This window comes from Acinonyx jubatus, chromosome D4 (assembly GCF_027475565.1).
Source record: "Acinonyx jubatus isolate Ajub_Pintada_27869175 chromosome D4, VMU_Ajub_asm_v1.0, whole genome shotgun sequence".
NCBI lineage: Eukaryota > Metazoa > Chordata > Mammalia > Carnivora > Felidae > Acinonyx > Acinonyx jubatus.
In genome coordinates, this window is record NC_069391.1 from 34,980,560 (window position 1) to 34,995,091 (window position 14,532).

A 14,532-nucleotide genomic window follows, 5' to 3' on the forward strand; every position below is an offset into this window, starting at 1 on the left:
TACATAAAAAACCCAAACCTCCTACCAAACACTCCTCACGCGGTCACTCACAATTATGGGTCACTCCCCTCAGTTCAGTCCCTCTGCGCTCCCTGCACTTTGTCCGTCTTGGAGGCGAGGACATGCGTGAGGCTTTGTTCTCCGCACACCCTGTCCTCCTCTTAGACAGCCTGCTTAATCCTGTGCTTTCTGCCGCTCCCTTACCTGCCTCCCAGGGTGAAAGCTCCGTGTGCCAGTTTGGCTTGGCGGGGAAGAGCCGGAACCTGATTCCTTCAGCAGGAGCGGGGCTGTGGCCATGCAGGGGGCCTGGCCTCAGGAGGAATAAGCAAGGTGGTGATCAGAAAAAGGGCATCCACCTGGGGGTGGGGATGGCGGGGGAGATGGACAAAGGGAGTAAAGTGTGAAGGTGCTGACACTGATTTTAAAATAAAAATTAAATGCATCTACCTCCAATTATTCTTGACCCTAAATTTAGAGTGCTGTGACCTCACCCAGTTCTCCTTGCCATGTATATTGGCTTTGATGGTCTAGGTATCGGCCTGAAGTGCCATGATCACCGCTGGGCTCTGGCTGTCCCACCCTCAATGAGGGACAAGCGAAGGAGCTGAGCAGGAGATGAGGGGTAAGGTGTTGTGGAGAGGTTCTAATAACTCACATGTGGTGGGGGGGGGGGGGAGGGGGGCGGGGCAGAACCCACAGGTCACTAGATGTCCTGATTTTAGAAAGGGAAGCAGGTGCTCTGGTTAGCTTCTCCCAGTTACAGGACCACACAGTGTCTCAGACCATCATTTAATAGGATCACATACTTTTGGCTCAGACGATTCCAATCACGAAAGTGGCAAGCCCGTGTGTCAGCCCTGGTCTTCATTCCGCAGGATTGGAACAGATCAGACTCTCCCTTGGCTCCCGTCCTGTGGGCCCAAATGAAGCCTACGCCCACTGACAGACTCCAAGGGCACCGCTGGCCTCCTGACCCTCCGGGACTCCTGTCTGGCTACAGCTTGAGTTCACTGGGCATCGGCTCCCCTCTCAGTCCAGCCAGCAAGTTGTTAGCTGCCAACAGGGACATGGTGTTTCGGGTTCCGTAGGTGGCACTGCCAATGTGGGGTAGGATCACTGGAAAGGAGCGGAGGAGAGGGAGGTAAGAAGGTTGATTCAAGAGCCTTAAAGCGGGCTCTGCTTTCCCTAACAGAGGTTGCCAGTAAGAAGAATAGAGAGGACCTGCCTTAGTGGTCTTTGATTTGCCTACTCTCACGTGCTGCACTCCCGTGGGGCTGTCGGAGTAACGGTATAGGGACTTGAGGCTACAGAAACCCAGATGCGAGGGTGGCAAGAGATGTGTATCCTAAATGTGAGGATTTTGAACCCAGAAGGGGTCTTGGAGCCTATCCAGACCCAGCCCTTCAGATATCAGATGGTGAAACGAGGTGCCAATTCAGCTTGGGGGTTTCAGCACTGGCCATCCACACCCGTGCCCCTGAACGTGGTGCCACACGGTTTCTCATCTACACAACTAACCAGAAGAGGAAACGGTGGACAGACCGGCTCCCTCTGGCCCCACCCACTGCAGAGCAAGTGAGGTCACTTGTTCTCAAAGAATGCCTTTCAAAAGCAGCACCCAGGGCACTGAACTGAACTCCCGGGCCTTGCGGGGATGGGACAGTCTCAGCTGTGGGCAACAGCCCAGATATGACAGCCAACGTTTCTCCTTTTAGCCTGGAGTGGATGCTGGGGCCAGGTTTCCAAGGGCTACGATAATGAGAGCATTCCCTGTGGGGAAGCAGCTAAGAACCTTCTCTTTGGGTTCCCATTCCAGAATGTAAATAAAGGACAGGGACTGGCTTAGACCCCACGGTTCTGTATTAGTCTGGAGACCGAATCCATGCCAGCTACCTGGACAGAACCTACTATAAAGAACGTTAACCAGGTATAAGGGAACTGGAGAGGCTAAAACGAGAACACTGAGGCAGCAGTTCTCAAAGTGTGGTTCCCATTTTTTGTTTAATATACACCCACAATTCAATTTGACTCTTAAAGATACTGATACACAGAAACAACAAGCAAGATGGGGAAGGGTGAAGAATCAAGGCTAAGGAACAAAGTAACATGAGATCTCTACTAAAGACTTCAGCGGGTATGCAGGATTGGATTATTTTGGTTCTCAGAAAGCAGAATCTAACTCAAGCTAATGTAAGTGGAGATCAAGATTTTTCAAGAGGACTGGAGAGATCATGGAACGTGTAGAAAACCCTATGGTCAGCAAAAATCAAGGAGACGGACATGGAGAAAGCCCAGCTGAAATCTTCTCTTTTATGTTTCTAGAGATCATTGCACCGACTCCTGTCGAGTTTTCAAAGGCTCGGAAAGGAATGTTGCACGGGCTGAGCTTATGCACTAGTTGACTGAGATGAAGGACAACCAGAAGATGGACTTTTATCAAAACGCACACATGTGTCTTTCACATTTTAGATGTGCGTGCAATGTAACTTTTAAAAATCCTTAACTCCTCTTTTGAGCCTCCATTCAAAGCAGCACTGGTGTGGGGGCACATGAGAAGCGCGTATTTTCAGGCCCCACCCCAGACCTCCTGGAGCAGAAGCCCTTGGCCCAGCACCCTGTGCTCGGTCAGTCCCTTCAGGTGACTGAGGAATGTAGAGATTTAAGAACTACCGCACTAAGGTATCCCAGACGGCAACCTGCAGAAGCCTTGACCTCCCTGGGCTGGGTGACAGGGAGAGGGTGGGACTGTGTAAAACTTAGGACGCTGAAGGAAGGGCCCCTCTAGCCCTGCGACTCAACCTCTGTGGCCTGTGTCTCTGAGGCAGCGCAGCGGCTAAGCCGATGCTGGGAAGACTGCAAGCCAGATTCGCTGGCCACCGCGAGGATGGCTGCCGCTGGCCAGGAAGCATTGCCACGTGCTGCTAGCAGAGACAGACACGTGGGAAGGCAGGAGGAAGCCAGGTCCTGCCACCTCCCGGCTGGCGGGCCCAGCAGAAACGGGGTGTGCGGCGTCCCAGCCGCCGCATCACGAAAGCGGAATATCCAAGGGTAGGTTTGGAGCCGAGAGACTGGCACGAGTTACAAATATCAGAATTGCAATTACGCTTTCAGTTTCTCACCCTTGCACTGGTCACGGCAGTGTATAGTAACGGGTCTTACCCACGCAAGCTATGGATGGAAGACACGCAGTCGCACCCTTCTTTTCAACGAGTCCACCCCCCACCCCACCACCTAGACTCACTCCTTTAGGGACAGAGACCTAGATGCACATGCCCAAGAAGCCCTCCCCTCGTCACTATGTGCCAGTGTCACCAGGAGCATAAACACGTGGTCCGGGGCGTGTCCCTCTGCGCTCGGTACTGCTCACGGTGGCTTTGCACCCAGCACCTCCAGACCACCCCTATCTCTCCTGGGGTCCTACGTGACTTCGCATCGGGAAATCGCCGTTCTCACCACAGTTCTTCAGAGTCAGGAGAGGGTGGTTTGTCGGCAGCGGTTCTGGGGTCGTCACATCCAGTCCAGCAGCGGCAATCTGCCCGCCAGCCAAGGCCTGATACAGGTCGTCCTGGTTCACCACGTCTCCCCTGCGAATGACAGTGGTGACGTGGGTGCCCCGGAGCTTCCTCCACCCAGGCCTCCTTTATGGCAGAACCACCCGCAGGACACATTTTCCCACTGACCAGGCACAGTGGGCACTGACATTTAAAGGAGGAAGCCTGACAAGACACTTCCTTACAGTAAGTCTCTGCAGTACTACTGAGAGGCCCAGGCCTATCACTTTGCAGCCGTGTGACCTCGGGCAAGCGTGTCACACTTCTCTGGAAGACAGGGAGAGCACAGCCATCCCCAGGTGTGCGTACTGACCCACTGCTGCAGGCACAGGGCCCGGCATCGGCGTTCCTGCGGGGCCCCGTCCAGGTGTTTGTGATCTGGCTGGCCCCCGGAGCGCCCGCTGAGAACCACTGCAGCATGCTGGTGGGCACATGCCTACTGCGGGCAGAGACGCAAGGATACTCCTCACTACATCCACCCCTGCGGGCAGCCTTCCCCCCGTGACCGGGCCACCGAAGTAAAGAAATTGTGGACTAGACGCTTAGACTGCACACGAAGCAGTGTCCGTGCAGTAAGAAACAACGCAGCCAGGTGCTCAGTGAATGGAAGCTGGAACACTGTCAGCCATCAGCATGAGCCCTGTGTTCCTGCAGGTCCCGCTCCCCTCCAGGTCACCTCCTTTGTGGCTGAACGTTAAGAATTACAGGGGCCTCTGGAGTGGGGAGCCCTGAGGGGGGCCTCATGAAAGCCCTCCCTTTGCCTTTATCTGCCTCCAAACTGACTTAAGCGGGTTCATTTAAAAAAAAAAAATTTTTTTTTAACGTTTATTTATTTTTGAGACAGAGAGAGACAGAGCATGAACGGGGGAGGGGCAGAGAGAGAGAGGGAGACACGGAATCTGAAACAGGCTCCAGGCGGTCAGCACAGAGCCCGACGCGGGGTTCAAACTCACGGACTGTGAGATCATGACCTGAACCGAAGTCGGACGCTTGACCGACCGAGCCACCCAGGCGCCCCTGACTTAAGCAGGTTCAAAGGGCACCATCTGGGAAGGGGATGGAGTGACAGAGAGGGAAGGTCTGCCCCCACATGCCCAGTGGCCTGAAGGCACCCTGGGGACACCGTGACGAACCACGATAAACTGGGTCTGGGTCTACGTTCCCAAGCACAAAGGTTCAAACCGTCACTGCCTCAGACGGGCAGACCTAGGCTCCGTGTTGTGGGCGATCAGCCTCTGAAGGGCTGTTAAGATCGTTACGTCCAACTCTCGGTGGTAGAGAACATGGGCTGCCCAAGGGTACCTAGTTCCTCGCCGTTATCAGGCCTCCACTCTCTGAACCAACACCACCTGTGCCCAGCCCTGAGCAAGGCTCGGGGTACTGCTGGGAACCAGGCATGCCAGGCCTGCTCCGACCAGCATGCTGTTCTTCCTCCCAGCCTGGGGCACTCTCTTGTGGCCTTTACTTACTTCTGAGTGGCTGGTGGGTTGGTTCATGGAGTGGCAAGCCGCACCTGTGGTCTCATCGACAGCCTACGGGGAGGAAAACCTTGGATCACAGCAGCAGGGGCAGCCCCTCTCCAGGCTCGCTCGGCGCCCCAGGGAGGTTAGACGGCCCCGGCATACCTGCTGATGTTGACAAACACAGCTGTCTTTTTCATCTGCTGGAAGAAGTCCTTGTTGCAGAGTCCCTTGGTTGCAGGCGTTAAGGAGCAGGCCACAATGATGAAATCAGACTCGGCAGCCAGCTTGGGGGTGGACACTGGGGGAGAGCAGGGCTCCATCAGACGCCGGGTCCCAGGGTGGAGACGGCAGAAGGGTGGGAGACCAGAACTGGTCCTCGCTTCCTTCTCCAGAATTGGAAACTCCCAAGAAGCTTCCTGAAGGTGTCTGTACCTGAACACCTCTGATAACTGTATAGTGTCGATAGCCACTGGTGGGATCCTGGTGTATTACAGCATTCATCCAGCCCCTGGTCTCAAAGATGGGGAAACTGAGGCCAGAGAGGGGCAGGAGCTTGTCAAGGTCACACAGTGGGACCTGGGTGCCTCTGGCTTTCACCACCTTCAGGGCCCAGTGTGCCAAGGGGGGTGAGGAATGGCTAAAATCCAACTGCCCTCTGTTCACTGAGCTATGTACCTGCCAAGGGGCTGCATCCACCGTGGCACACAGGCTGGGGGATGGGGCTCACCAGTTTATTAAGAAACTGTGAGTGAGAGTCCCAGCAATTCCTTACATCTGTCACCATCCTGCTGCTCGGCCCAGACATGGCCAGTGGTGACAAGGAACTCTGAAAGTGTTCCTGGAGAATCCTGGCATGGAGAGAATTCACTGTGTGGCCCGGATAAGTCCCTGTGCTCTCTCACCGGGCCTGTGTCCAGAGGCAAGCAGATCAGATAGCACCTGAGGGACACCGCAGGCCCTAGGCACACCTGGAGCTCCCACACTCTGCCCCCAAAATGCTGCCACTACAGGAACAGAGAGACCCCCCCCCCCCCCCCGGATGGGTGCAGATAGGGCTCCTATGGAAACCAAGGCTATACTTACCAAACTCGGCCTGGAATTCTGCTGCTTCCTGAGGCCTGGGCTGGCGCCCTGTGTATAGAAATTTCTGGATGCCGAATGGCTTCAGACGTCGAGCGATGGACTGACCTGGAGGCAAAGAGTGTCCTGGCTTGCCCCCAACCCCTGAGAGGACAGGAGCAGCACCCAGCAGCTCCAGGGCCAGGGAGCCCCTGGGAGGTTGGCCCTTTCATCAGCTCCCCACATGAACTGGTCCTACCCCGTGAACCAGCCGCCAGCCAGCCCACACTGCCCCCAGGGGGACAGAGATCTGGAGGCAGCCCCACAGCTCCTCTGAGGCTGTGGCTGGCTTATGCTATCCTCACATGGTCCTGGTCCCCTGCTAACCTTCCCTGAACACTGGACCTGGCATCCCAGGAGTGGCCTGACTGAGCGGTCCCCTCCCTTCCTCTGGACCCCTGCTTCTGTTAACATAGCCCAAGACCTCTTATGACTTCTTGGTGGCACCGCCCAACTGCCAAATCGCCCCAAATCTTTAAGACATCTTTACATGAGCTGCTACTTGGGCTGCTGGATTTTCAGAATCAGAAAGTGCCCCAAAGTTGGTGGGTTCTTCCAACTCCATCCTCACCCTCACCTCTGTGCCAGGCAGATGCCAGAGAACCAGTGACAGCTGCCTGTCTGGCTGAGCACAAGCCTTCATGCCAGATTTCTCTAAGCAGGAGCCACTGGAAGAAAACAGCTCTGTTGCGTCTGCAGACTCACAGGTAAAGCTCGGCCCACTGGACCATCTGGTTCCTGAGTTAAAGCTTTATGAGTCAAATGCCTTCCAGACAGGCCTGGGGGAGCGCGAGCTGTCCCACAAGAAACCCTCCTAGAGGCCCCAATCCCGCCGTCGTCGTCATTGTCACCTTCATCTGTTCTGCATGGAGCTGTCATCGTACAGAAGCCTGACGCTTACAGCTTGCTTCTATCACCTAGCGAGTTCTTAACAAACTCCTGTTTTTGTTTCTTCTGTTTTCTGTTTTTGCCTGTGTTTTACAAAGCTGTGTCTGTTCATTAGATGTTCCTTCTGAATGCAAAGTGCACTGGGAACAGCCAGTTATGGCCACCCTTTCCAAAGAACTGTCAACTTCTAGACACAGGGCGCCAAAGACTCAAACCAAGCCAAGGTTGCTGGGGTGGACAAGTGGGTAGGTGGGAACCTCACCTATGCGCCCCAGCCCGATGATGCCAACAGTGCTCTGCGTGAGTCCATAGCCACACATCCACAGGGGCTTCCACGAGGTCCAGCCACCGCTGTGAGGAGAGGAGGGGTGGGTAAGAGGACCCCGCCTTGGGCAAAGATGAGGGCTCACTGCGAACTCACAGACCCAGAACCCCCAGGGGGAGAAGATCCTTCTCTCCAGGTCAAAGGACACACAGCAGCATGAATTACACCCATAGCCACTCAGCACTTTGGATAAGCAGCCTAAAAGACTCTTTCTTTAAAGCCACTGGGGGTGGGGCACCTGGGTGGCTCAGTCGGTTAAGCGTCCGGCTTCAGCTCAGGTCATGATCTCACAGTTCGTGGGTTCGAGCCCCACATCGGGCTCTACGCTGACAGCCCAGAGCCTGGAGCCTGCTTCCAATTCTGTGTCTTCCCCTCCCTCTGCCCCTCCCCTGCTTGTGTACTTGTGTGCGTGCATGCTCTCTCTCTCAAAACTAAATAAATAAACATTAAAAAAATTTTAAAAAGATAAAGCCTTTGGGGACACAGAATCCAAGGCCTGGAAGGGGTCTTAGAAGTCCTTGTCCCATTTTTCAGATGGAGAAACTGAGACCAGAAAGGGTACCCCAAGGTCATCCAGCCAGGGCAGAGGTAGGAGCAGCAGGTTGCAAACTCGGGAGCTGGGATTCCAAAACCAGAATTCTCAGCACCCCAGGGAAGCAACACAAAGTAAAGCCATAGCCGCTCCCCGCCCTTGCCCTGGGTGGACAGGGGGATGGCGCCTGCCTTGAGCCACTTCTGATAAGATGCCGACTCCCTGGATAGAAGGGTGAGCAGGATGTGAGCGGGATGTGAGCGGGACGTGCAGCACTGTGTCTCCTCAGCCGCCTGATGCCCCCGCCCCAGCTGCACCCCTGGGGCCCTGCATCTGCATGCCTGCTGGCCTCCCTGCAGCTGGAATGCCTGCCCCAACTCTGGACACGCAGACACAAGTCCCTGACCCGAAACCTTCAGGCCAGGGTTTTGAACTTTCAGTTTTCAGAAAGGCTGTCTGGTGCATGTGCAACATTCTACACAACACCCTCAGCTCACGATCAAACACATCAGTGTATCTGCAGCAAAACAAAATGAGTGTTGCGGCGCCTGGGTGGCTCAGTTGGTTAAGCGTCTGACCCTGGATTTCAGCTCAGGTCGTGATCTCATGGTTCGTGAGATCAAGCCCTGCGTCCGGCCCTGCGCTGACAGTGTGGAGCCTGCTTAGGATTTTCTCTCTCCTTCTCTGCCCCTCCACTGCTTGTACTCTCTCTCTCTCAAAATAAATAAACTTAAAAAAAAATAAAAATATGAATGTTTACACTGAGTGAGAAAAATAAAAATCATTAACAGCCTCCTGTCATGTCCAGTCAGGTTTTGCTACCAAAAGGCTTATGAAATAGCCTCCAGCTTCAGAGCTTTTGGGAGTCCTGCATCACGAGCAAGGATGGTGGACCTGTCCCTCTAAGTGCTCAAGAGGATGCCACTTCTTGTGTGAAGCCTCTGATCCACACCCCTGCCCCTATTCCTCGCCAACCAGGCAGAGCTGATCTGTCCGTCCCTTATCCGCCCCTCTCACGATTTCCCTTCCGTGCCATGATTCCCCCACATTTCTCTTCAGCTCTGCCCTGTACTTCAGGGTGTTGGCTGAGTCTGTTCCCCCCCGGTAGATGGGACACGGCTGGGGGCGGGGACATCGGGGCCTGGGTGACACTGGGTGCTTAGGAACCAGCTCCTGAGCAGAGCCAACTTTCCCCTTAGGGGTTCACTCACTTCCTCACTTCCTCGATGGCTTCTGGCAAGCGGCGACAGGTGGTGAGCAGCAGGGAGACGGCGAGTTCTGCCGTGGCGTCTGTCAGGACATCTGGGGTGTAGCCCACACGGATGCCACTATGAAGCAAAGATCTGGTGGCAACACAGGCCTCAAGCACCTTCACCAGTTTCTACCTCTGGGGCATCTCCAAATTGATGCTCTGCTCCCTTTCTGTGCTGCCCACCGGGAAGCTCCGAGTTGTAAACGGGCCTTCAGGAACGGTCAGCCCTCCTTCCCCTGGTCTCCCACTTGGGGGAGGGACACGAAGATGGAAGATCAGGGCCCGGAGTCTGGGGCAGATAACTACTTGGCCTTTCCGAATCTCCTCGTCTCAAGAGGGAAGGAAGAATACCAGCCTCTTCTACTGCAAGGGGTTGTTGTGAGGGTCAAAAACCACGCTGAGTAAGAAAGGGTGCTACCTCGCGGATGTTACCTGCTGTTCCTGACCATTCGGGCTTATCGTAACTGACCCATGCTCCCGTGCACAGATTTTATCGTCGGCCACCTCATATCCCCACTGAAGGGTTGGAGGGATATGAGCAAATAAATATTCTGCTCCCCTTCCGGCTCTGGGGGTCAGCCCTCACCCCGGCCCCCACCAAATGTGCAAGCTGCGTTTACCGCTTCTTGATTTCATCCAAAGCCAGGTGGTCAACGCCCACGGACATTGTGCTGATGACTTTGAGATTGGCTCCTGTTGTGCAGAAAAAGCATCATCTGTATCTTTCCTCACGGGATTCAAAGCCACAACACTGGAGATATCACAGGGCCATCTGCTTATTATTATTTTCTTAGGATAAGAGGAAAAGCTGACATCTCGGTTCCTTACTTAAAATTCTGAACAATCTTACCAACAAATTTGACAATCCTCCTTGACTGCTCAGTGGTGGCTCAGGGACATGAAGCGGCCTGCCCCAGTCACAAGCTGCCACGTGGCAGAGCTGGGGTTTACCCAGGGGCTTCTGACATGAAGGCCTCCACTCTTACCCAATGGACTGTTCCTCCAATGAATCCTCCAGTCTCCACTGACCACACCTGGGCCCTGCTGTGGACACTTCTGAGGCATCCACTGAGAAGTGGCTGCGGTGTGACCCTCTCACACCCTCTCCACAGGGCAGGGCACCAGAGAGCTGCAGGGAAAGGCTGGGGCACGGACTGACTCAGCACTGATTCGTGAGGGCCTCCTCCCATCCAACAGCCTCTGAGTCTGAACCTTTCCTCAAAACAACTACATAGGCTGACATTTACCTGGCCCAGGGCTGAGACCTGTGTCTGGGGTTAACACATCCTGGGCACCTGCTGGAGCTTGGCACTGAGACGGTACCTCCCACAGGATACAAATGAGCCCAGAAGGGACAGGGCCTTTCTTGAGAGCGTAAAGCAAGGCTGTGGCAGGGCTGGATGAGGGCCCTGAGTCCCAGCCAGGAGAGGAGCAATGCCTGGGCCAGAGGGAGCCACACACAACGGTTCCCTCTGGCCTAGCACAGCAGCGAATGCCTTCAGAACTCAGAGAGGTGGCTGCAGACCTGTGTGGGAAGCCAGCCGCAGCAGATTGGGTGCCCTGCGGGGCCAACACACCCTTGGAATCCTCCCCAGAGTGCACACACCTGCGGCATCCAGGAGCCTCTTGTCCACGCGGTCAGTGAGGAGACAGAGTAGGCCGTGGGCCCCGGCCACACCTCGCTCCAGCTCCTTGTCGGGGATTGGCTCATCCGAGTCCCAGTGCTCCACCTGGCAGCTGAAGACCAAAAAAAGGCCTCTCAGAAGCAGGGGAGCCCCCAGAGGCCTCCCAGGGCTGCAGCTCCCTTTCAAAGAGCCTTCTGCTCGCTCTGGCCTCGGGCTGCCTGGGGCTGGCCGAGGAGAGTCAGGGTCAGGTGCGTGGTGCCCTCAGAACTGTCTCCAAAGGGTGGCTGAGGGTAAAGGGCTGTCACAGAGTAGAGGCCACCAAGGGCTAACAAGAGCCTAGACTGAAAGGAGAAAGTCACGGGGACAGCTCTCAGCTCAAAGCAGGGAAGAGCTTTATCACCCTCACCGGCCTCTTGGCGAGGCGGGGGTGGGGTGGGCCTGCACCACGTGAGGCTTGAACGTCCTGTCCTGGGAATCTATGCAGCGGAAAAGTCTCCTACTTGTACTCTGCCAGAAAGGACAAGAGCAAAGCGATGCAGCGCGGAGGGGTTTTAGGGCACACTCCCACGGCAGCTCGTGGGCCGTGGATGTGTTCCCAGTGGTGCTACCCAGCCTCCCAGTCCTTGCCATTTAATTCGGTGCAGCCATCAAGTATGGCAAGACACGGGAGGGCTGCTGGCACCTCCCAGAACACCCTGCTGCCAGGCCAAGCCCTGGCATAGCCCACCTTTCACCCTCCTCTCCATGGGCATGGCACCCAGTGCTGAGCTGTGCGGTCTACGGCCATTACCACCATTGTTGCTTCTGCCTCCCCCCTTCCTGCTCAGTGCTGGGTCCTTGACAGGTCCCCAGCAAAGCTTTTGTTGCACTGAACAAAATAAATAAATCTCATTTTCGCATGTCACTGGGTCCCATCTTCTCCCTGCCTGACACTGGCAGGGCAGACCTGTATGACAGAGTACAGTAAGGCAGAGCTGAGTTCAAATCCCAGCTCACCGCACCAGAGCAGTGTGACTTTGGGTGAGGCACTTAATCTCTCCCAGTTTTCTTATCTGTAAAACAGGAATTACAGTACCAACTCCACAGTGTTGCAAGGATTGAGTTTATGCATAGGAAACACCTGAAAAACTGGCATGCAATCTTCAATTTAAGGGTCAGGAAAGGCCCCTGCCAACTGTCCAAAGAGACCAGGCCAGTGACTGCTAAGGTCCCTGACCCTGGTAGGGTAAAGTTTCAACAGCCTGTATCTTGCGTCACAGGCGGCCTCCCCTCTCCCCAGGCCTTTCCCTTCACCCGCACTGCACGTGCATGGGAATTGCAGGGTCTAGCGTCACTGCAACAGGCTCAGACAAGGCTAGGCCGTAGAGAACTTTCTTTAAGCCTCCCCAAACTCCACGACCGGCCCCGCCCGGCACAGCTTGGGAAGTCCGGCAAGCGCAGGGTCCTAGCTCCCTCTGGCCCCTGGTCCCCGCCCCCCCCCCCCCCCCCCCGGTCCTCCGCACCAAATACAAGTGGGGGGTCAGGAGGCCGCCCCAAGCCCGCCCGGGCGCGCCTAGAGACGCTGAGTCACCCCGGGTGCGGGGTGCTGGAGATCCGGGGGGGGGGGTGGTCCCGGGCTCCGCAGCCCCTTCCCAGACACCACCCCCAGCCCCGGCCCGGGGACTCAGCGTGCCGCGGGGGCGCGGGGTTCTTACTCTGCGGCGCGGGCGAGAGCGGCCCAGCCCTCGGGGGGGATCCTGCGGGTGACGAACACCTTCATGAGTCTCACTGGCTTCATCCACCTAGCAGCCGCGCGACGCTGACCGGGACCGCCGGACCGCCGGACGGAAGCGGGACTTGACGAGAGACGGGGCGGGGCCTCGGAGGGGGCGGGGCGGGGCCTGGGCGGGCGGGGGAGGGAGATACAGGGAGGTAGGAGGAGTGGGTGTAGAGGACTCAGGAGGGGTGAGGTGGGGGAGATTGCACAGCGAGCAGGGGTGGGGGAAGGGAGTGCGTGTTCAGGGAGTGGCAGTGACAGTGACTTTTTATGGGGTGTAGCTGTGGGGCCCCCAAGTATGAGCCTCGTGAAGCTGTGTGCGCGTGACCAAGCCCTGGTGGAACTGGAACTTGTTCTGGCGGGCCTTTGTTCTTGGTCCCTAGGGCCTCCCTCTGAGCACTCACTGCGGCGGAGGCCCAGGGACTGGAAGGTGTGTCTGGAGTTGGGAGTTGGGGTGGGTAAAGGGGCATCCAGGGGAGAGTCCTGTGTGAGTGTGTGTGGATGTCTGTCAGGATGCCTATAGCTGTCGGAGTGTGTCTGTCCGGAGAGGGAGATGCAGTCAGGGACCATCCTGATTCCCAGAGCCTGACTGTCCTTGCTAGGTCTCTTCCATTATGTTCACACTGTTCCAGGCAGAGGCCTTTGGTCACAGGTGAGCTCTGATCCAGGCCTGTGTCTTCTATACCCAGGAGGCTGGACCAGGGCAGTGTGAGTCCAGGCATGGCCTCTTTAAAACCTGGTGCATTTCCCCATAGGAAATCCACAGTTGTGAGGGGGAGTTTAATTGGTCATGGGCCACCTGGCAGGCCGGACAACTGCTGACTGGCAAGCTGAGTCCTCTTGGTCAGCTCACATCATCTTTCTAAGCCTCAGTTTCTTCAGCTACAAAATGGGGTAACAAGCACTTACCTTTGAGGGTTACTGTGACCATTAAACAAGCACCGTTTGCATGGCGCCTGGGCCGTGTTAGGTGTCCATCGCGTACTGAGGCTGTGGAGGGGAGAGGTGAGGAGCTCAGGCTCTGAAGCCCGGGCTTAAATCCCAGCTCTGCCACCCACTAGCCACAAGTCATTAAACTTCTGTGTGCTTCAGCTTCCTCGTCTGTGATATGGGGTTAATAGTCGTGCTACCTCATGGCTCGTGGAAGAGATGAACCACGTGTGCCAATGTTACCACAGCATGTAACACATGTGGCGGGTGCCTGACAAATAGTAACACGTCCAGGGAAACCACACCCTGGTGCCCTGAGGCTGGTAGTTAGTTAGTCAGAACTGTAGCTGCAGAAGCCAGACTTAGGACAAGTGGAGGGGGGCGCCGGGCTTAGGAGCACCCAGAGGACAAAAGCCCCGCCTGGCAGTCTCTTCCCCGCCAGTTTTACCTGAATCCATTTCTGCCTCCTCAGGGCCCAGATAGGAAACAGAGACAGGCACAGAGAGGTCACATGTCCAGTTTGGGGTCACACAGCAAATCACCAGAAAGGCCAGAGTTGGCCCCCTGCGTCATCTGGATCCCTGACCATCTCCCTAAGTAACACATTAATGAATGTCTTACCCCAGAGACCATTATCTGCACTGCTAGGCCACCCCAAGGACAATTTCTAAAACACTTCAAACATTGACACAACAAGGTGTTTTTCTGTCCGCAGACCAGGCCCTCTGGGCGACAGCACAGCCTGTTAATCAATGATGGCACCTGAGCCCAGCTCCTCCTCCACACCAGGACGGGTGGGGACACTGCCTGCGCACCAGGGGAAGGAGGGGTCATGACACCTGAACGGGCCCCCTCCCCCGAGGGAGAGCACCCAGCTGACAGTCAGTGTTAGTGGGTGGTGGGTGTGAGCCGGAACACAGAGCCGCTGAAGGTCCCTGAGGGGGGAACCAGTGAAGTGGCAGAGAGAGCAAGGATCTGAGCAGGAGAGGGTTTCACTGGGGAAAACTAATTGTGTAACAAGTAGCTAATATCGGTGGGGTTCTTATTAAGTTCCGGTCACTGGACGTGGTAGCTCACTAATTTAAACGTTG

The 14,532-nt window shown here is 56.0% G+C and overlaps 1 protein-coding gene across 2 annotated transcripts; it reads right to left on the reverse strand.

Moving 5' to 3' along the window:
- Positions 1-775: 775 nt before the first annotated feature.
- GRHPR (glyoxylate and hydroxypyruvate reductase) lies at positions 776-12,607 on the reverse strand. Of its 2 annotated transcripts, none has more exons than XM_027039458.2 (9): positions 12,450-12,607; positions 10,737-10,867; positions 9,751-9,823; positions 9,090-9,206; positions 7,284-7,372; positions 6,098-6,202; positions 5,177-5,312; positions 3,454-3,584; positions 776-1,116 (listed from the first exon to the last, which is right to left on the reverse strand). In XM_027039458.2, the coding sequence occupies exons 1-9, from the start codon at positions 12,530-12,532 to the stop codon at positions 995-997; spliced, it is 987 nt and encodes a 328-aa protein (XP_026895259.1). In that variant the 5' UTR covers positions 12,533-12,607; the 3' UTR covers positions 776-994. The 2 variants fall into 2 exon arrangements, with proteins under 2 accessions (XP_026895259.1, XP_053060899.1); XM_053204924.1 differs by lacking the exon at positions 12,450-12,607 and adding an exon at positions 11,162-11,556.
- Positions 12,608-14,532: the final 1,925 nt, after the last annotated feature.

What these genes read in the sequence shown, in the direction of transcription:
- GRHPR (XM_053204924.1), bottom strand. Translation starts at nt 11,385, where the DNA reads ATGGCAAGGACTGGGAGGCTGGGTAGCACCACTGGGAACACATCCACG. An exon ending in GTGTTTGTCAACATCAGCAG is followed by an intron (nt 3,585 to 5,176) that starts GTATGCCGGGGC and finishes TGTCATTCGCAG; the next exon opens with GGGAGACGTGGTGAACCAGG. An exon ending in CCTGACTCTGAAGAACTGTG is followed by an intron (nt 1,117 to 3,453) that starts GTGAGAACGGCG and finishes GCTCCTTTCCAG; the next exon opens with TGATCCTACCCCACATTGGC.